This window comes from Macaca thibetana, chromosome 2, assembly GCF_024542745.1.
Source record: "Macaca thibetana thibetana isolate TM-01 chromosome 2, ASM2454274v1, whole genome shotgun sequence".
In the NCBI taxonomy this organism is placed as follows: domain Eukaryota; kingdom Metazoa; phylum Chordata; class Mammalia; order Primates; family Cercopithecidae; genus Macaca; species Macaca thibetana.
This window is the reverse complement of record NC_065579.1, coordinates 964,117-984,427: the sequence shown is the minus strand read 5'-3', so window position 1 is coordinate 984,427 and position 20,311 is coordinate 964,117. Positions and strand designations below refer to the sequence as shown.

Genomic DNA, 20,311 nt, shown 5'->3' with positions numbered 1-20,311 from the left:
CCAGCTCCTGATTTCTTTGAATCTCTTTGACTCTGCTGTTCTCTTACTGTAAGAACCACCCCTGCCTTCTCTTTTCATGTGTCCAGGAATGATGACAACCTCAGTGAAGACAAGCAGCGAGAGTCGCCGAGTCACATCACTACCCCCAACAACCTCCAAGACCACCACAGCCACATCCACATCCCCGACCTCCGAGACCGCCACCTCTGCCACAGCCACATCCACACCCCCAACAACCTCCCAGACCACCACCTCCGCTACAGCCACATCCACACCCCCAACCACCTCTCAGATCACCATCTCCACCATAGTCCCATCACCACCCCCAACAACCTCGCAGACCGCCATAGCCACATCCACAGCCACATCACCACCCCCAACAACCTCCCAGACCATGACAGCCACATCCACATCCCTGATGACCTCCGAGACCGCCACCTCTGCCACAGCCACATCCACACCCCCAACAACCTCCCAGACCACCACCTCCGCTACAGCCACATCCACACCCCCAACCACCTCTCAGATCACCATCTCCACCATAGTCCCATCACCACCCCCAACAACTTCCACCCCCCATCCACACCCCCCAAAACCCTCGCAGACCGCACAGCCACTCCACCCCCAACACCTCCCACCCACCACAGCCACATCCACACCCCCAACCACCTCTCAGACAGCCCACCTCCACCATAGACCCCAGCTCCACCACCCCAACAACCTCGCAGACCGCCACCACCACAGCCACATCCACACCCCCGACACCTCTCACCGCCACAGCCACAGCCATATCCACATCCCCAACCACCTCTAAGACCACCACTTCTGCCACAGCCACAGCCACATCCCCATCAACCTCAGACTGACCTCCGCTAGAGCCCGTCCACACCCCCGATGATCTCCCAGACCGCCACCTGCCACAGCCACATCCACACCCCCAACCACCCCTCAGACCGCCACCTCTGCCACAGCCACATCCACACCCCCAACGACCTCCCAGACCGCCACCTCCGCTACACAGCCACATCCACACCCCCAACCACCTCTCAGATCACCACCTCCACCACAGCCACATCCACACCCCCCATCTCTCACCCCCCCACAACATCCACATCCCCAACCACCTCGACAGACCGCCACAGCCACATCCACACCCCCCCCCAAACCGCCTCTAGAGCCACGTCCACACCCCCACCTCCCAGACTCCGCCACAGCCACATCCACACCCCCCAACAACCTCCCCACCCCGACCACCCCCCACCGCCACCTCCGCCACAGCCACATCCACACCCCCAACCACCTCTCAGACCACCACAGCCACAGCCACATCCACACCCCTGACCACCTCCCAGACCGCCAGCTCCACCACAGCCACATCCACACCCCCGACCACCTCCCAGACCGCCACCTCCACCACAGCCACATCCACACCCCCGACAACCTCTCAGACCGCCACAGCCACAGCCATATCCACATCCCCAACCACCTCTAAGACCACCACTTCTGCCACAGCCACATTGACATCCACATCCCCAACCAACTCTCAGACTGCCATCTCCGCTAGAGCCACGTCCACACCCCCGATGATCTCCCAGACCGTCACCTCCACCACAGCCACATCCACACCCCCAACCACCCCTCAGACCGCCACCTCCGCCACAGCCACATCCACACCCCCAACGACCTCCCAGACGGCCACCTTTGCCACAGCCACGTCCACACCCCTGACCACCTCTCAGACCGCCACCTCCACCACAGCCACATCCACACCCCCGACAATCTCTCAGACCGCCACAGCCACAGCCACATCCACATCCCCAACCACCTCTAAGACCGCCACTTCTGCCACAGCCACATTGACATCCACACCCCCAACCACCTCTCAGACCGCCATCTCCGCTAGAGCCACGTCCACACCCCCGACGATCTCCCAGACCACCTCCCACCTCCACCTCACCACAGCCACATCCACACCCCTGGCCACCCTCCGCCACCTCCACCACACATCCACACCCCCGACCACCCCCCAGACCGCCACCTCCGCCAGCCAGCCACACCCCCGACCACTCTCCCCAACTGCCACAGCCCCCAGACCCCCGCCACCTCTCCTCCGCCACAGCCACATCCACACCCCCAACCACCTCTCAGACCACCACCTCTGCCACAGCGACATCCACACCCCCGACCACCTCTCAGACTGCCACCTCTGCCACAGCGACATCCACACCCCCAACAACCTCTCAGACCGCCACAGCCTCAGCCACATCCACACTCACAACCACCTCTCAGACTGCCACCTCCACCACAGCCACGTCCACACCCCCGACGACCTCCCAGACCGCCATCGCCGCCACAGCCACATCCATACCCCCACCACCCTCAGACTGCCACCTCCGCCACAGACCACACCCCCAACCACCTCTCAGACCGCAACAGCCCCAGCCACATCCTCACCCGCCACTCTCAGACATCCACCACAGTCACCCACACCCCGACGACCTCCCAGACCTCTCCAGCCATATCCACACCCCCGACCACCTCTCATCGACCCCTCCGACACAGCCCACACCCCCAACCGCCTCTCAGACTGCCACAGCCACAGCCACATCCCCAACTACCTCTAAGACCGCCACTTCTGCCACAGCCACATCGACATCCACACCCCCAACCACCTCCCAGACCACCACCTCCGCCACAGCCACGTCCACACCCCCAACGACCTCCCAGACCGCCACCTTCGCCACAGCCACGTCCACACCCCCAACGACCTCCCAGACCGCCACCTCTGTCACAGCCACGTCCACACCCCCGACCACCTCTCAGACCACCACCTCCACCGCAGCGACATCCACACCCTTGACCACCTCTCAGACTGCCACCTCTGCCACAGTGACATCCACACCCCCAACAACCTCTCAGACCGCCACAGCCCCAGCCACATCCACACCCCCAACCACCTCTCAGACTGCCACCTCCACCACAGCCACGTCCACACCCCCGACGACCTCTCAGATCGACACCTCTGCCACAGCCACATCCACATCCCCAACCACCTCTAAGACCACCACTTCTGCCACAGGCACATCGACATCCACACCCCCAACCACCTCCCAGACCACCACAGCCACGTCCACACCCCCAACAACCTTCCAGACCGCCACCTCCGCCACAGCCACATCCACACCCCCAATGACCTCCCAGACCACCACCTCCATCACAGCCACGTCCACACTCCCGAACACCTCTCAGACCGCCACCTCCGCCACAGCCACGTCCACACCCCTGACGACCTCCCAGACCGCCACCTCCACCACAGTGACATCCAAACCCCCGACCACCTCTCAGACTGCCACCTCCATCACAGCAATATCCACCCCCCCAACAAGCTCTCAGACCGCCACAGCCCCAGCCACATCCACACCCCCAACTACCTCTCACACCGCCACCTCCACCACAGCCATGTCCACATCCCTGACGACCTCCCAGACCACCACCTCCGCCACAGCGACATCCACACCCCCAACAACCTCTCAGACCGCCACAACCACAGCCACATCCACATCCCCAACCACCTCTAAGACCGCCACTTCTGCCACAGCCACATCGACATCCACACCCCCAACCACCTCCCAGACTGCCACCTCCACCACAGCCATGTCCACACCCCCAACGACCTCCCAGACCGCCACCTCCGCCACAGCCACGTCCACACCCCCAACGACCTCCCAGACCGCCACCTCCGTCACAGCCACGTCCACACCCCCGACCACCTCTCAGACCGCCACCTTCACCACAGCAACATTCACACCCCTGACCACCTCTCAGACTGCCACCTCCGCCACAGCCACATCCACACCCCCGACCACCTCCCAGATCACCACCTCCGCCACAGCAACATCCACATCCCCAACAACCTCTCAGACTGCCACAGCCCCAGCCACATCCACACCCCCAACCACCTCTCAGACCACCACCTCCACCACAGCCACATCCACACCCCTGACGACCTCCCAGACCACCACCTCCGCCACAGCCACATCCACACCCCCAACCACCTCTCAGATCAACACCTCCACCACAGCAACATCCACACCCCCAACAACCTCTCAGACCGCCACAACCACAGCCACATCCACATCCCCAACCACCTCTAAGACCGCCACTTCTGCCACAGCCACATCGACATCCACACCCCAAATGACCTTCCAGACCGCCACCTCTGCCACAGCCACGTCCACACCCCCAATGACCTCCCAGACTGCCACCTCCACCACAGCGACGTCCACACCCCCAATGACCTCCCAGACCACCACCTCCGGCACAGCCACATCCACAGCCCCGACCACCTCCCAGACCGCCACCTCCGTCACAGCCACGTCCACACCCCCACCACCCCAGATCCACCTCACAGCAACATCCACACCCCCACCACAGCCACGCCACCACAGCCCCTGATCCCCGACCACCCCAGACCACCACTCCGTCACAGCCACACGTCCACACCCCTGACCAACTCTCAGACTGCAACCTCTGCCACAGCCACGTCCACACCCCCAACCACCTCTCAGATTGACACCTCCACCACAGCGACATCCACACTCCCAACAACCTCTCAGACCACCACCTCAGACACAGCCACATCCACATCCCCGACCACCTCCCAGACCGCCACCTCCGCTGCCACAGCCACATCGACATCCACACCCCCGACCACCTCTCAGACCGCCACCTCCACCACAGCCACGTCCACACCCCTGACGACCTCCCAGACCACCACCTCCGTCACAGCCACGTCCACACCCCTGACCAACTCTCAGACTGCAACCTCTGCCACAGCCACGTCCACACCCCCAACCACCTCTCAGATTGACACCTCCGCCACAGCGACATCCACACCCCCAACAACCTCTCAGACCGCCACAGCCACAGCCACATCCACATCCCCAACCACCTCTAAGACCGCCACTGCTGCCACAGCCACATCCACATCCACACCCCCAACCACCTCTCAGACCGCCATGTCTGCCACAGCCACGTCCACACCCCCAACGACCTCCCAGACTGCCACCTCTGCCACAACCACATCCGCACCCCCGACCACCTCCCAGACCACCACCTCTGCCACTGCCACGTCCACACCCCCAACAACCTCTCAGACCGCCACAGCCCCAGCCACATCCACACCCCCAACCACCTCTCAGACCGCCACCTCCACCACAGCCACATCCACACCCCCGACCACCTCCCAGACCGCCACCTCCGCCATAGCCACATCCACACCCCCGACCACCTCCCAGACCGCCACCTCCGCCACAGCCATGTCCACACCCCCGACCACCTCCCAGACTGCCACCTCCGCCATAGCCACATCCACACCCCCGACCACCTCCCAGACTGCCACCTCTGCCACAGCGACATCCACACCTCCAACAACCTCCCAGACCACCACAGCCACAGCCACATCCACACCCCCAACCACGTCTAAGACCACCACTTCTGCCACAGCCACATCCACACCCTCAACAACCTCTCAGACCGCCACCTCCGCCACAGACACATCCCTACTCCCAACCACCTCCCAGACCGCCACCTCTGCCACAGCCACATCCACACCCCCGACCACCTCTCAGACCGCCACCTCCACCGCAGTGACATCCACACCCCCAACAACCTCTCAGACCGCCACATCCACATCCACACCCCCAACCACCTCTCAGACCGCGACCTCCTCCACAGCCACGTCCACACCCCCAACGACCTCCCAGACCACCACCTCCGCCACAGCCACATCCACACCCCCGACGACCTCCCAGACCGCCACAGCTACAGCAACATCCACACCCCCCACCACCTTTCAGACCGCCACCTCCGCCACAGCCACATCCATACTCCCAACCACCTCTCAGACCGCCACCTCTGCCACAGCCCCCTCACCACCCCTGACCACCTCCCAGGCCTCCACCTCCGCCACTCCCAGCACTGCCACGCACAGCCACTCCACAGCTGCCCCCGCCCCCGCCCCCGTCCCCGTCCCGCCTGAGAAAGGTGAGTGAGGCCGTACAGGTGAGACTTGTGCGTTTTGGGCGGTGACGTAACTGATGGCTCCCTCTCAGCCTGCTTCCCACAGTCTCTGCTCTTTTGGGTCAGCAAGGCCTTAGTGAGGACAGGGACACAGCATCGGAGTCGCTGCTGAGGGCTGGCTTTGTGCATGGCACTGGGCCAGGGGCTGGAGACAGAGAAATGACCCTGGTGCCATTCAGCAAGGGACAGATGGACTGTCTGGTAGAGGCGGTTAGAGGACTCATGCCAGGGTCTAAGCACACACAATGGAAAGCCCTAAGGAAGGCAGAGCCGGGGGATGGAGAGCACCCCGGGTAGGGAGGAGGGGCAGGGAGGAGGGCGGAAACAGCTGGAACAAGTGTGGAAGGTATGGCCGTGGAAAGTGGACCCGGTGCTGCATGGGGAGTGGATCCCTGAATCATTTGGGGTAGCTGAAAATGAGAACAAGAGGAGCAAAAAGTGCGGCCAGCATGCAATCCTGTAGGTAAGGAGAGCCAGGGAGGACTGTTTTGCATTGTACAAATGGCATTTAACAAGTGGTGCCTGCAGCGGCCAGATGTGCAGGCAGCGACGAGGCCAGGAGAGCCTACAGGATTCCAAGCAGGACCAGGGGAGGGCCCCAAGGAGTCGGCAGCTGCGAGAATTATTTGGGACAAGGTTTCTCAATCCGGAGCCCAAGAACCTCTAGGGAGTCCTAGGTTAAATTCGAGGAGTCTTCAAGTTTAACCGGAGAAAGGCCATCTTAGGAAGCAAGTCTCATTCCCTGAAAAGGATTCTGCAGTCACGAATCTTCACTGCACTGGACTTTTGTCATTTTTTTTTTTTTTTTTTTTTTTTTTGAAACGGAGGGTTGCTCTTGTCGACCAGGCTGGAGTGCAGTGGAGCAATCTTGGCTCACTGAAACCTCCACCTCTCGGGTTCAAGCGATTCTCCTGCCTCAGCCTCCCGAGTAGCTGGGATTACAGGCGTCCACCACCACACCAGGCTAGTTTTTGTATTTTTAGTAGAGACGAGGTTTCTCCATCTTGGTCAGGCTGGTCTCGAACTCCTGACCTCGTGATCCACCCGCCTCGGCCTCCCAAAAGTTCTGGGATTACAGGCGAGAGCCACCGCGTCCGTCATGGACGTTTGTCATTTAACCCTGAAAAGGATTGGGACTACCTAAGAGATGGCGAATCGTTTGCTGGTATTCTGCCAGCAGGACCTGTTTTCCTCCGAGCTGGGGAAGGATGAGAGGCGCAGTTCGGGAGTAAAATGACCACATGCGTTCAGTGTGGGTGGAGAGGGAGCCACAAGAGCCCTTGCTGGCTGCCTCTGGGGCCCTCGGGGAACGGGGCAGGTGCGCGCAGCGCGCGGGGAGGGCTCTGGGATCCCTTTCGGCCCTAAAGAAGGCCCAGGCCCCCTCGGACGTCCTGCTCGTCTTTGTCCTGGCCAGGAGCTTCCCTCCTCCCCTACGGGGCCGGCGCCGGGGACCTGGAGTTCGTCAGGAGGACCGTGGACTTCACCTCCCCGCTCTTCAGGCCCGCGACTGGCTTCCCCCTCGGCTCCTCGCTGCGCGATTCCCTCTACGTGAGTCCCGGCGGCGGCCTCGGCTCCCTGGGCCGCTTCTCTCCCCAGCTCCGAGACAACCCAGAGGAAGCAGGAGTGGAGGCAGCCTCGGCGGGGCCCCTCGTGCGCCCCACAGCCCCCTTAATGTCAGGCGTCTGCCGAGGAACACGGGGCGCCAGGCGAGGGCGGACGCCTGCTGGGCCCAGCGCTGCTCTGCGCGGCCTTCCCGGGGCAAAACGCTGCGCTTGGGAAACGGAGCTGTTCCCGCCGTGCCCGCGTTCTGGCATTAGTCTCTGGCCCCCCGGTCCCTGTCCCCTGGACGGAGTTGGAGGGGCCGTCCTGGCTCCCGCGGCCCTCAGGGGGAGGCTGTGGGACGCACCATGAGAGGGCGACTCAGCAATGGTGAGGTGTCTACACCTGCTGAGCCATGGAGAGAGATTTCCACCCAAGCGATGGAGAGAGGGTGTCTACACCCCCGAGCGATGGAGAGAGGGTGTCTACACCCCTTAGTGATGGAGAGAGAGTGTCTACACCCCCGAGCGATGGAGAGGGTGTCTACAGCCCTGAGTAATGGAGAGAGGGTGTCTACACTGCTGAGCGATGGACAGAGGATGTCTACAGCCCTGAGGGATGGAGAGGGTGTCTACACACCTGAGTTATGGAGAGAGGGTGTTACACCCCTGAGGGATGGAGAGAGGTTGTCTACACCCCTGAGTGATGGAGAGGGTGTCTACACCCCTTAGTGATGGAGAGAGGGTGTCTACACCCCTGAGGGATGGAGAGAGGGTGTCTACACCCCTTAGTGATGGAGAGAGGTTGTCTACACTGCTGAGTGATGGAGAGAGGGTGTCTATAGCCCTGAGTGATGGAGAGAGGGTGTCTACACCCCTTAGTGATGGAGAGAGGGTGTCTACACCCCTGAGTGATGGAGAGAGGGTGTCTACACCGCTGAGTGATGGAGAGAGGGTGTCTACACCGCTGAGCGATGGACAGAGGGTGTCTACAGCCCTGAGTGATGGAGAGAGGGTGTCTACACCCCTTAGTGATGGAGAGAGGGTGTCTACACCGCTGAGTGATGGAGAGAGGGTGTCTACACTGCTGAGCGATGGACAGAGGGTGTCTACAGCCCTGAGTGATGGAGAGAGGGTGTCTACACCCCTTAGTGATGGAGAGAGGGTGTCTACACCGCTGAGTGATGGAGAGGGTGTCTACACCCCCTGAGTTATGGAGAGAGGGTGTCTATACCCCTTAGTGATGGAGAGAGGTTGTCTACACCGCTGAGTGATGGAGACAGGGCTCCAGCCACTGAGGGATGGAGATAGGCTGTCTACACTTCTGACTGATGGAGAGAGGGTGTCTACACTCCTGAGTGATGGAGAGCAGAGTTTCCACCTCCTGAGCCCCACATGATGTGTCACAAGCTTCAGGATGGGGCCCAGGGGACTGGCCAAGAGGGATGTGTCTGTGATTGGCTGGTCCACAGCCGGGGATCTGCAGTGAAACAGGACCAAGCCGACCACCCAAGGACCCAAGGGATGCCTTAAGGGTGGAGTATTCTGTGAGATTATACGGAAAGGGCTCTCCCGAAGCCAGGACACAGGAGGTGACTTCCCGGGGTTGTTAGCACCCCTAAAGCTCTACCCTTGGGGGTCACGCTTCTGTGGAGCTGGACCAAGGCTGGGACTTTCCTCCCCACCTTCCTCCCTGAATGGTAACCACAAAACCTGTGTGCTTAGTTCACAGACAATGGCCAGATCATCTTCCCAGACTCAGACTACCAGATGTTCTCCTATCCCAACCCACTCCCAACAGGCTTCACAGGCTGGGACCCTGTGGCCCTGGTGGCTCCGTTCTGGGACGATGCTGACTTCTCCACTGGTCAGGGGACCATATTTTATCAGGTGAGCCTTTCAAAGCCTGGCGGTCAGGATCCTGCAGCAGCTGGCAGACGAGAAAAAGAGCTGTGTGGAAGGCATTGCCAGAGTCACTGCTGTGACAGCCCCTGCAGCAGGGGACTGAGGCTTAAGTATGGGTGTGGGAGGAAGCTGGCAAGGGATATTAAGCTGACTCAGGAATACCCCAACCCAACCATGAAACTGACCAGGAATACCCCAACCCAACCATGAAACTGACCAGGAATACCCCAACCCAACCATGAGAAGACCTGCAGGTGATGCGGATGGGAGCTGACAATTCAGCCTTTGATTGTAAAATCAGGCTGTAGGGGGTCTATCCTAACAAGAGTGAGTCAAGAGGGCCTGTCCTGTGCTCCTGGACTGGGTGAATAACTCCAATTAGAGGAAGCACGTGATGAAAGCTACTGCAGGAAGTGTGGACCATGTGCCTGCCATGGACGAAGTGTGGACCGTGCCCCTGCCATGGACACGGCAGTGTAGAGGCTCCAAGAGGGAGAGTCTCATGCCTGTTCTCAAGGAGCTGCAGATTAGGCATGGGGAGGTAAAAGTGGGCCCGAGTGGCTTTGCTCTCTGGGCCAGTTTGAGCTAAGAGACACTTGAGTTCAAGTCCAGAGGTCTTGGACGTCTGGGCTAGGACTCTGCATTCTGCACACTGCAGGCCTTCCTGCAGCCCGAGTTTGAATTGAACTTCACGTCAGAAGAGCTCACGGCAAAAATGCAGGCCTGGGACAGGGGAGGGCAGGCCATGTGGGTGGGTCCCCAGGCAGAAAGTGGGGGTCCATGTGCGGGAGTGGGACCCTCGTTGGCTTGTTCTCATCTGCCCTCCTTTCCTAGGAATACGAGACGCTCTATGGTGAACGCAGCCTGCCAGTCCTGCAGGCCGAGTCTTGGATTAGAAAGATCACAAACAATGGCGGCTTCAAGGCCAGGTGGACCCTAAAGGTCACGTGGGTCAATGCCCACGCTTATCCTGCCCAGTGGACCCTCGGGGTGAGTAGACCCGTGGGCAGCTCCCAGGGAGCCATCTGGGAGTCAGACATCCTAGAATCCTAGGCAGGGGCTACTCTTCCAAAATCCTCTCTGGCTCTAGGAAAGATTGCTAATTATAGCAGCCCACCCACTGCCACCCCCGCTGCTCCCACTGCTGGCGGAGCACTCACTGTGGGCCCGGCCGGCCTCAGCCCTTTGCCTACTTGACCTCACCACAGCCCAGCAAACCAGATATTATTAGGTTGAAACATAGCAAGTGACATTTTTGTAAGTCAAAAATGTCTGGCTGTTGGGAATTTCATGTGGCTCAACTGGGTATTCTGATCCACATTTTACAGATGAGGAAGACAATGGTTAGAGAGGTTAAGTAACTTGCTCAAAGTCATGCCACTGCAAATGGCAACGCCAGGCCTGCAGCGGAGCTTCTTCTGACTCCAGCCTCTGGCCATTAAGCACGGGCTCATCCAACGGGCATGGGGCACACCACACCATCTCCTCTGTCCTCCCTCCGAGGACCCGCTCTTGTAGTCACCAAGTTCTTCCTTATGTCTGGTCTAAAGTCACTCATTTCTTCATTCACTTGACAAAAGTTCACTGGTCACCTACCGTGGACAACGTGTGCACCTTCAGCGAACCCCAGTGTCATCCATGCTGTTCAGGTGGAGGGGACAATTTGGACAATGTCCTTAAATATCCGCGAGGGAGCTAACAAAGCCTCCTCTCTAGCTCTGGTATCTTGGCTAATCTCTCAGGTTCTGGTAGCTTTCTCCTGCAAACACTCATCTAACTGAATTATAACCCAGAACCCTTTATCTCCCTTCCTGGAAGAAAGTCACCAAAAGGCAAATCCACCGTGGTAAGTGTGTTCACACCCAGGGTGAAAGCTGCCCTCATTGACCCAAAACTTGCCAGCATTTTGGGCCCATGCCTTTGCTGTGGGCAGACCAGGAACAGGTGCTGTACATGTCCAGGCAGGGCTGTGGGACGGGCGGGGGTCATAAGAGAGGAGACCCCGGATCTCTCACGGGCATCCCTGTGTTTTCTTCCACCCACCCCCAGAGCAACACCTACCAGGCCATCCTCTCCACAGACGGGAGCAGGTCCTATGCCCTGTTTCTCTACCAGAGCGGTGGGATGCAGTGGGACGTGGCCCAGCGCTCAGGCAACCTCGTGCTCATGGGCTTCTCCAGGTAGGAGGGGAGGGGTTGTCAGCACTGAGCAGATGGCAGGGAGGGTGCAGAGTGGGGTTTCACTGCACACACACTCCCACCCTGGGCGAGATGTGAACCCTCCTGGCTGGTGCTTCTGACTCACGCTGACTCCAGCTCCCGCTGGGGCCGGGCATCTGGCTGCTTCCCACGACAAGAACACCCATTTGTCCACCACGCCCTCTCCCATCCCAGTCCCTGTGCGTTGTAATAATTCCCAGAGCTTTGGCTTCCCTGATTTCTACTACATTAGCTGGCCTCTCTTACCTTCTCAAATATCATGATAATAACAGCCAAGACTGATGACACTAACACTTCACGTACATTATTGCATGTCATGATCACAACCACCCCATGAGGCGGATACTATTTATCATCCCCACTCTACAGATCAGGAAACTGAGACACAAATAGACAATTTGCCTAAAGTCCCAGAGCTGGGAAGTGGCAATGTGATTTGAACCCAGACATCTGAGGCTAGAATCTGCCTTCCCGACTTCCTGAGAATTCCAGGGGGCACCAAAAGCTTATAAGGAGCTGGTGGTGAAGGGAGAGAGGAGGCACGGGGCTGTGGGCGGTTGAAATATGGATTTCCGTGTGTGGGAGGCCGTCTCCGATGCAACAGTGCACCGTCTCTGTCCCATATGCTGGTGTGTGGCAATCAGTGCAAAGGCCACATGTCTTGTTCTTCACTTGATCTTAGCCAAAAGGCCGAGAAGCGATGTCTTTTGTCCTTGATAATCGCTGCAAATGGTCTTCTCCTACACTGAATGTGCTCAGGTTACCCCTTTGATTACACTGCTTTCACTGGTTATGTGGTGTGCTGTGAAGGTGAAAGGAGGGGAATTACCCTCCTGAAATTCCTGCCTAGGAATTTCACATGGTCCAAGTACACCCAAGGAAGGTGTCACACAGGGGTGCGTCATCCTGCTTGTGTCAGGGAGGAGGAAAAGCCCAAGAGTCCCCACTCTGCAGCAGGCACCCAGGATGGGGCTACAGGCCGCCGCTCCAGGCTTCTCTCCTTCCTGAGCATGCTCGGACCCCACACCTGCAGATGGTGATGGCCATAGTGGTGGTCGTGGTGGCGATGGTGGTAGTGTTGGTGGTGGTGGCGGTGATGATAGGGTTGGTGTTGATGGTGGTGCTGATAGTGGTGGGGGTGGAAGTGGTGATGGTGGTAGTGGTGGTGATGGTGGTGATTTTGGTGGTAGTGTTGGCAGTGGTGGTGGTGGCAGTGGTGGTGGCGATGGTGGTAGTGTTGGTGTTGGTGGTGGTGCTGATGGTGGTAGTGTTGGTGGTGGTGGTGGAAGTGGTGATGGTGGTAATGGTGGTGATGGTGGCGATGGTGGTAGTGTTGGTGGTGGTATTGGTGTTGGTGGTGGTGCTGATGGTGGTAGTGCTGGTGGTGGTGGCGGTGGTGGTGTTGGCAATGGTGGTAGTGGTGGTGGTGGTGGTGGTGGTGGCGGTGGTGGTGGTGGTATTGGTGTTGGTGGTGGTGCTGATGGTGGTAGTGCTGGTGGTGGTGGCGGTGGTGGTGGTGGCAATGGTGGTAGTGGTGGTGGTGGCGATGGTGGTAGTGTTGGCGGTGGTGGAGGCGGTGGTGGTGGTGGCGATGGTGGTAGTATTGGTGGTGGTGGAGGCGGTGGTGGTGGTGGTGGAGGCGGTGGTGGTGGTGGTGGAGGCGGTGGTGGTGGTGGTGGTGATGGTGGTGGTGGTGATGGTAGTAGTGTTGTTGGTGGTGGTGGTGGTGGCGGTGGAGGTGGTGATGGTGGCAGTGTTGGTAGTGTTGGTGGTGGTGGTGGTGGTGATGGTAGTAGTGTTGTTGTTGTTGGTGGTGGTGGTGGCGGTGGAGGTGGTGATGGTGGTAGCGTTGGTGTTGGTGGTGGTGACAGCAGTGGCAGCACCTGTTGTATCGAGGCCTCACTCAGTTCTGAGGGATTCGCAGATGTTACTGCATTGAATCCTCACCGTACAGCTAGGTCATGCTACTTTAATCCCTTTTACACAGATGTGAAAACTAAGAACCAGAGAGGGTCAGTAAGTTGTCCGTGGTCACCAAGCTAGTAAGTGTGGGGATCAGCAGTTGAATCCGTCACTGCCTAACTCCAGAAACTGGCTCTTAACCATCACAATACACTGTCCCTAGAGTCTGTCCCGCTCCAAACCCTCTGCCTGTTGAAGGGAAACAAACAGAAATGAGGCCTGAACTCTGTTGTTTTCACGCCCCTGTCTCGTGACCAAGCGGACCTGCCAGTTTCTTGCAGAAGCGGAATTGGTTAGAGCCTCCTACCTCTGCCCATCCGTCTTGTCCCCTCTGCTGCTCAGTGCTGGGGCTCGACAATGGGGGTTGGCTGACCCACTGACCCACTGACCCACTGCCCGCCTAGCTGGCTGACCAGCTGCTGACCGGCCAGTGGGATGAATGGACGCCTTGCAACCGCGAGGCAAGAGCCTGTGCATGACGGAGGCCTGAGAGAGTCTCTCCTTCCCTGCAGTGGAGACGGCTATTTCGAAAACAGCCCACTGATGTCCCAGCCAGTGTGGGAGAAGTATCGCCCTGATAGATTCCTGAATTCCAGCTCAGGTAAAAGTGCCACCTTATCACCCCTGAGCTGGTCTCAAGCCCTCGTGTGTGCTCCAGCCCACACACCACCGCAGTCCTAGAGGGCCGCTCCCTAACGTCACCACCGTCCTGAAGGGCCTCCCCTGCACAGTCCAACCTCCTACAGGTCTAGGTGGGATGTGGCACCGCCCAGGGGGCCGCTGGTACCTCCTGCACCCCTGGACACAGCACAGTCTCAGAGGGGGCTACATCTTCTCCCTCAGATGAACCAACCCAAGAGGGCTCTCAGGGGGGCCCAGATCCCAGAAGTGAGGACAGGGTCTTGTGGGAGGTGAGATTTGAATGGGCAGTTCAGACAATTCTCCAAGTGTCCTGCCCAGAGCAGGAATGAGAACCCAGGTGAGATCCTTTAAGAAAATCTACCGGCCGGGGTGCGGTGGCTCACGCCTGTGATCCCAGCACTTTGGGAGGCCGAGGTGGGTGGATCACCTGAGGTCAGGAGTTTGAGACCAGCCTGGGCAACATGGTGAAACTCTGTCTCTACTAAATACACAAAAATTAGCCAGGCATTGTAGCGCACACCTGTAATTCCAGCTACTCGAGAGGCTGAGGCAGCAGAATCGTTTGAACCCGGGAGGTGGAGGTTGCAGCGAGCCGAGATCGCTCCACTGCACTCCCGCCTGGGTGACAGAGCGAGACTCCATCTCAGAAAGAGAGAATCTACGAAGGAGAGGCCGACATTCATCATCATCATTTACTGGGCACCTGCTGTGTGCTGGACACTGTGCTAACAGCCAGAAACATTTTAAAACGGAAAAAGATCAACTATGTTTACTCTCAAAGAGCTTTCATGTGGGTAGAAAGACAAGTGTCAAGAGGCAGACGATGACGCCTTCTCCGACTCAGTCCAGAGGCCCCAGTGGGAAAGAAACAATAGTTTCCAAAATGTGATAGGATAAAGGACAGTTTAGCCTTAGAACCCAGCCATGTGAATTGTGAAGTATAAATCCAGTTCTATTTGTTCTGTGGCAACCACTTTTGGTAAAGAAACAGACGCTAAGTCAAGTAATGGGCTTTGGGGGAGGAATCCTTGCCCACCTGACGTGGGCCCTTTTTCCCTCCCCATCCCCGGACCCCAGGCCCAGGCCCTGGATAAGCCCTTTCTCTCTCCCCATCTCCTGACCCCAGGCCTCCGAGGGCTGCAGTTCTACAGGCTACACCGGGAAGAAAGGCCTAACTACCGTCTTGAGTGCCTGCAGTGGCTGAAGAGCCAGCCTCAGTGGCCCAGCTGGGGCTGGAACCAGGTCTCCTGCCCTTGTTCCTGGCAGCAGGGACGATGGGACTTACGATTCCAACCCGTCAGCATAGGTGACACCACCTTCCCGCCCCCCACAAGCTCACCCACCACCCTCTCTGCTCGCGCCCTCAGCCTCCTGCCCTCTCTGCTCGCGCCCTCTTCCCAGAAACAGCCCCTGCTTGTTCCCGCCCCGCCCCTGGCATCCCCGGCCTGGGCCTGAGTGGGACTGGACTTGTTTCAGGTCTCTTGGGCCTCGGCAGCAGGCAGCTCTGCAGCTTCACGTCCTGGCGAGGAGGCGTGTGCTGCAGCTACGGGCCGTGGGGAGAGTTTCGTGAAGGCTGGCACGTGCAGCGTCCCTGGCAGTTCGGTGCGTGAGTCCATGGAGATCTCAACCCCACCTTCCCAGCCAAGCAGGGGACCCTCAGCATGAAGCCTCTTGTCCTCATTCCTTCCCAGACCCTTCCCCTCTCTGGGCCTCCATTTCCTGATCTGGTAACATTAGGAAGCTTCCAACATCCCCACCAGCGGACATTCGGGGATGTGTGAGCTGAGTGCCTCTTTGCCCATCTCCGTACCTGGCTCCGCATCCCTAGGCCAGAGTGGGGCCATCTCTCCAGGCAAGAAGAGAGCACCTAGGCTGACCCTGTCCCTGTAGACCCGGATGAGCAGGATGTTTGGGGGAAGACTGAGAATCAGCTCCCGCAGAGACCCTCCAAGGGAGCTGCAGAGCGCAGGGGCGTGGGTCACGTGGTCTGTGTCCTCCTGTTCTCTCCCCTGTCCCTTGGCAGTTTCCACAGTTCCCTGACTGTCAGCCGTGCCCTCCCCACTCCCATTATGTTGAGAGTGTCAGTACTTGGCTGTCCACCCTCAGGACAGGAAATCTGCTTATCCCCTACCATGCACCCTGCTGCACAGTGGCCCCAGTGCCTGAAAAAGAGACAGCACCCTGTCCACTGCCCAGGGTCACGAGAGGGCCGTGCTGGATTCCAAAGCCATGCTCTTGCCACCAACACCACCCCGTCCTACCCAGCTCTCCACCGACACTGCCCTGCCCTGCCACCAAGCTCTCCACTGACCCCGCCCTGCCACCCAGCTCTCCGGCTGGGTCCTCCAGGTCCTCAGCCTCCCCGACTCACTGCTCCTCTCTGCAGCCCCGGAACTGGAACCGCAGAACTGGTGCTGCCTCTGGAATGACAAGCCCTACCTCTGTGCCCTGTACCAGCAGAGGCGGCCCCGCGTGGGCTGTGCTACATACAGACCCCCACGGCCTGGTGAGCCTCAGGGCCCAGGCCCAGGCAGAGCCTCTGGGGAGGGGGAGCTTCTGGGCTTCCAGGAGGTGGCATCTGGATGAGGAGTAGGGGCAGAGCTGTGGCCACAAGGGAAGATGGAGATGACGCCAGTGATGGGCGGACAGCCAGTGGAGGGGCTTTGTACCTGGTGTTGGGGAAGGAGTGAGAATAGTGGGGCACAAAAGTGCAAGGAGCCTTGAGGGGAGGAATCTGTGCTCCGTGAACATCTCCCCTGCTGAGTCCACCTGGACAAGTGTCCCCCCTGACTACAGTGAGGAATCCCAGCCCCGAGTCCACCTGACAGGTGCCCCCCCAACTATAATGAGGAATCTCAGCCCTGAGTCCTCCTGACAGGTGCCCCCCCCACTGTAGTGGGAAATCTCAGCCCTGAGTCCTCCTGACAGGTGCCTCCCTGACTATAGTGAGGAATCCCAGCCCTGAGTCCACCTGACAGGTGCCCCCCGGACTGCAGTGAGGAATCTCAGCCGGGCACTTGGTTTGTCATGCTGAGGCGGCATCTCTGCTGAGGCGGCATCTCTTTTTTCCCCAGCCTGGATGTTCGGGGACCCCCACATCACCACCTTGGATGGTGTCAATTACACCTTCAATGGGCTGGGGGACTTCCTGCTGGTCGGGGCCCAGGACGGGAACTCCTCCTTCCTGCTGCAGGGCCGCACGGCCCAGACTGGCTCAGCCCAGGCCACCAACTTCATCGCCTTTGCGGCTCAGTACCGCTCTGGCAGCCTGGGCCCCGTGACGGTGAGTGAGGGGCGCGGGGACCTCCCTGCATTGCATCCACAGGGACCTTCAGCCACACACTGAGGCTGAGGAGAAGGAAGACAGCGAAGAAGAGGAAGCCGGGCAGGAGGGAGGGAGCCACACCCCATCCGCGCAGCTGTCCCGGAGTAAATCGTGCGGATGGGGGATTACGGCTCTGGCGCCACGGTTTCCCAGCTGTTTGGCTTCGAAGAAACTACTTAACTTGGTTTTCTCCTGGTAAGAACGGGGATAACATGACTTGCCTCACGGGCTGTTGTGAGAGCTAAAGGGGCTCATCCGAAAACCATGCCTGGCCTTGCGGAGCACACGGTAGACGGGGCTGGCGTCACTCGGGCCGCGGCCTCCAGCGCCTTCCTCCAGGCCCAGGGCGCAGCTTCCAGCCCCGGGGGCTCTCCCAGCCGCTCTCCTGGGCGTCGGCTCCACCTGCGGGTCGGGCTCAGACCCCTTCCCATCTCCTTCCAGGTCCAATGGCTCCTTGAGCCTCATGATGGAATCCATGTCCTGCTGGATAACCAGACTGTGACATTTGAGCCTGGACATGGAGACGGCGGAGGTGGGCTGGGGAGCCCCTGCCTCCGGGAGCAGCGAGCTGGGCGGGAAGCCGTGTTGCGGTGCAGGGCCGAGCGCATTGCGGGGCAGGGTCCAGTGTGTGGCGGTGCAGGGTCCAGTGCGTGGCGATCCAGGGCCCAGCGCGTTGCGGGGCAGGGTCCAGGGCGTGGCCATGCAGGGCCCAGAGCGTTGCGGTGCAGGGTCCAGGGCGTGGCGATCCAGGGCCGAGCGCGTTGCGGTGCAGGGTCCAGTGCGTGGCGGTGCAAGGCCAAGTGCGCGCAGCCTCTTTCCCCGGAGCGGGGCCTGCAGCTCGCCGGCCTCTTCTCCCGCCTCCAGTGCAGATTCCTCCAGGCTTCAGTCCCGGGGCAGGGGGAGGGGCAGGGGGAGGGGCAGGGGGGGCAGGGGGAGGGGCAGGGGCAGGGGCAGGGGGAGGGGGAGGGGCAGGGGGACAGGGGCAGGGGCAGGGGGGGGGAGGGGAGGGGCAGGGGGGGGCAGGGGGGTGCAGGGGGAGGGGCAGGGGGCGGTGCAGGGGGAGGGGCAGGGGGAGGGGCAGGGGGAGGGGCAGGGGGAGAGGGATGGGGAGGGCTGGTGCGGGCCGGGCAGGGCGCGGGTTCGGTGGGGGCCGCGGTGCCGACCTGGCTTCCTCTCCGCGCCCTCCCGATGCTCCAGGCCAGGAGACGGTCAACGCCACCGGAGTCCTCCTGAGCCGCAACGGCTCCGTGGTCTCTGCCAGCTTCGACGGCTGGGCCGCCGTCTCGGTGATCGCGCTCTCCGACATCCTCCACGCCTCCGCCAGCCTCCCGCCCGAGTACCAGAACCGCACGGAGGGGCTCCTGGGTGAGGGCGGCGCGCACCTGCCTCTGAGGCTCTACGGAGCCGGAGCTCGGACCCCCACGCCCGCGGGCCCGGGCAGCCCTGCTCGGCCTCCCTTTCTCCGCCTCCTTGGAGCAGAACCCTCGGGCACGGAGCGGGCCGGGAGCGGAGGGGCTTCTCCAGCCGCCACCGAGGCACCCTTTCTGGCCACCTCCCGCTCTAAGGGAGCATCAGGGGTGGGCTCCAGGGAGTCGGGGGCGGGGTCACAGCCATCCTTTGGCCCTTTCCTCTTGCCTTCCACATCCTCCCTCCCTCCTCCATGGCTGCCCAAGTTTCCTCCCACCCCTCCTGAAGGCAGCCGGGCAGGGTGTGAGGGCCCGTCCTCCCGGCTCCCCTGGAGGCCTGACAGCAGGTGCGACGGCAGAGGCTACCAGGCCCTGGCCTCTCCCCACTGCGTTCACTGGATGCTCCCCAGGAAGGGGACAGCTGTGTGCCCAGGGTGGCCAACCTCCCACTCTGACTATCCCTCAGGAGTCTGGAATAACAATCCGGAGGACGACTTCAGGATGCCCAATGGCTCCACCGTCCCCCCAGGGAGCTCTGAGGAGACGCTTTTCCACTACGGAATGACCTGTGAGTCTGGGCAGGGTCTCGGGGCAGAAGGGGCAGGTAAGGAGAGCCAGTGTGTTTAGGTCGTCCCCCTCAGCCCTGTAGGAAGCAGACCTCCATCCTCCCTAAGGTCCGAGGAATCTGTGCCCCCCCTCGGCCCCCCAGGACTGTCCCCCCAGGACCAGTGCACCTGCCTTTCTCTAGCTGGAGGAGAGAATGGGGTAGGTCGAGCGTCCTCTCTCACTGCAGCAGGCGTTTCCAGACTCAGAAGCTAGAAACCGCTGTCGCCCTGCACTCCCACCGCCCTGCTCCAGGCCACATAAAGTGAGGGGTAGGGGTGGACACAGAAGGAATAAGGCTGAGTGCCATGCCCGGTACCATCACGCTCTGTGTGTTACAGGGCAGATCAACGGGACAGGCCTTCTTGGCAAGAGGAATGACCAGCTGCCTTCCAACTTCACCCCTGTTTTCTACTCACAACTGCAAAACAGCTCCTGGGCTGAAGATGTGATCTCCAGCTGTAATGGAGACAGCTCATGCATCTATGACACCCTGGCCCTGCGCAACGCAAGCATCGGACTTCACACGAGGGCCGTCAGCAAAACCTACAAGCAGGTGAACGCCACCCTCAGTAAGTGGCCCAAGCCCCTGGGAGGCCTTTTCAGAGAAGAAGCAGATGAGGAGCTGCC

At 60.3% G+C, this 20,311-nt stretch overlaps 1 protein-coding gene across 1 annotated transcript in view; it reads left to right on the top strand.

Annotated features, from left to right (window-relative positions):
- The window catches only part of MUC4 (mucin 4, cell surface associated), a 61,668-nt gene that overhangs the window by 25,567 nt on the left and 15,790 nt on the right, over positions 1-20,311 (top strand). The window contains exons 2-16 of the mRNA XM_050776129.1: positions 87-130; positions 5,907-6,045; positions 7,496-7,629; positions 9,345-9,509; positions 10,359-10,514; positions 11,574-11,704; positions 14,218-14,306; positions 15,474-15,653; positions 15,824-15,949; positions 16,734-16,853; positions 17,422-17,630; positions 18,114-18,204; positions 18,870-19,037; positions 19,545-19,646; positions 20,023-20,253. Coding sequence (XP_050632086.1) covers positions 87-130; positions 5,907-6,045; positions 7,496-7,629; positions 9,345-9,509; positions 10,359-10,514; positions 11,574-11,704; positions 14,218-14,306; positions 15,474-15,653; positions 15,824-15,949; positions 16,734-16,853; positions 17,422-17,630; positions 18,114-18,204; positions 18,870-19,037; positions 19,545-19,646; positions 20,023-20,253 — 2,085 coding nt within the window. The remainder of the gene's footprint in view (positions 1-86; positions 131-5,906; positions 6,046-7,495; positions 7,630-9,344; positions 9,510-10,358; positions 10,515-11,573; positions 11,705-14,217; positions 14,307-15,473; positions 15,654-15,823; positions 15,950-16,733; positions 16,854-17,421; positions 17,631-18,113; positions 18,205-18,869; positions 19,038-19,544; positions 19,647-20,022; positions 20,254-20,311) is intronic.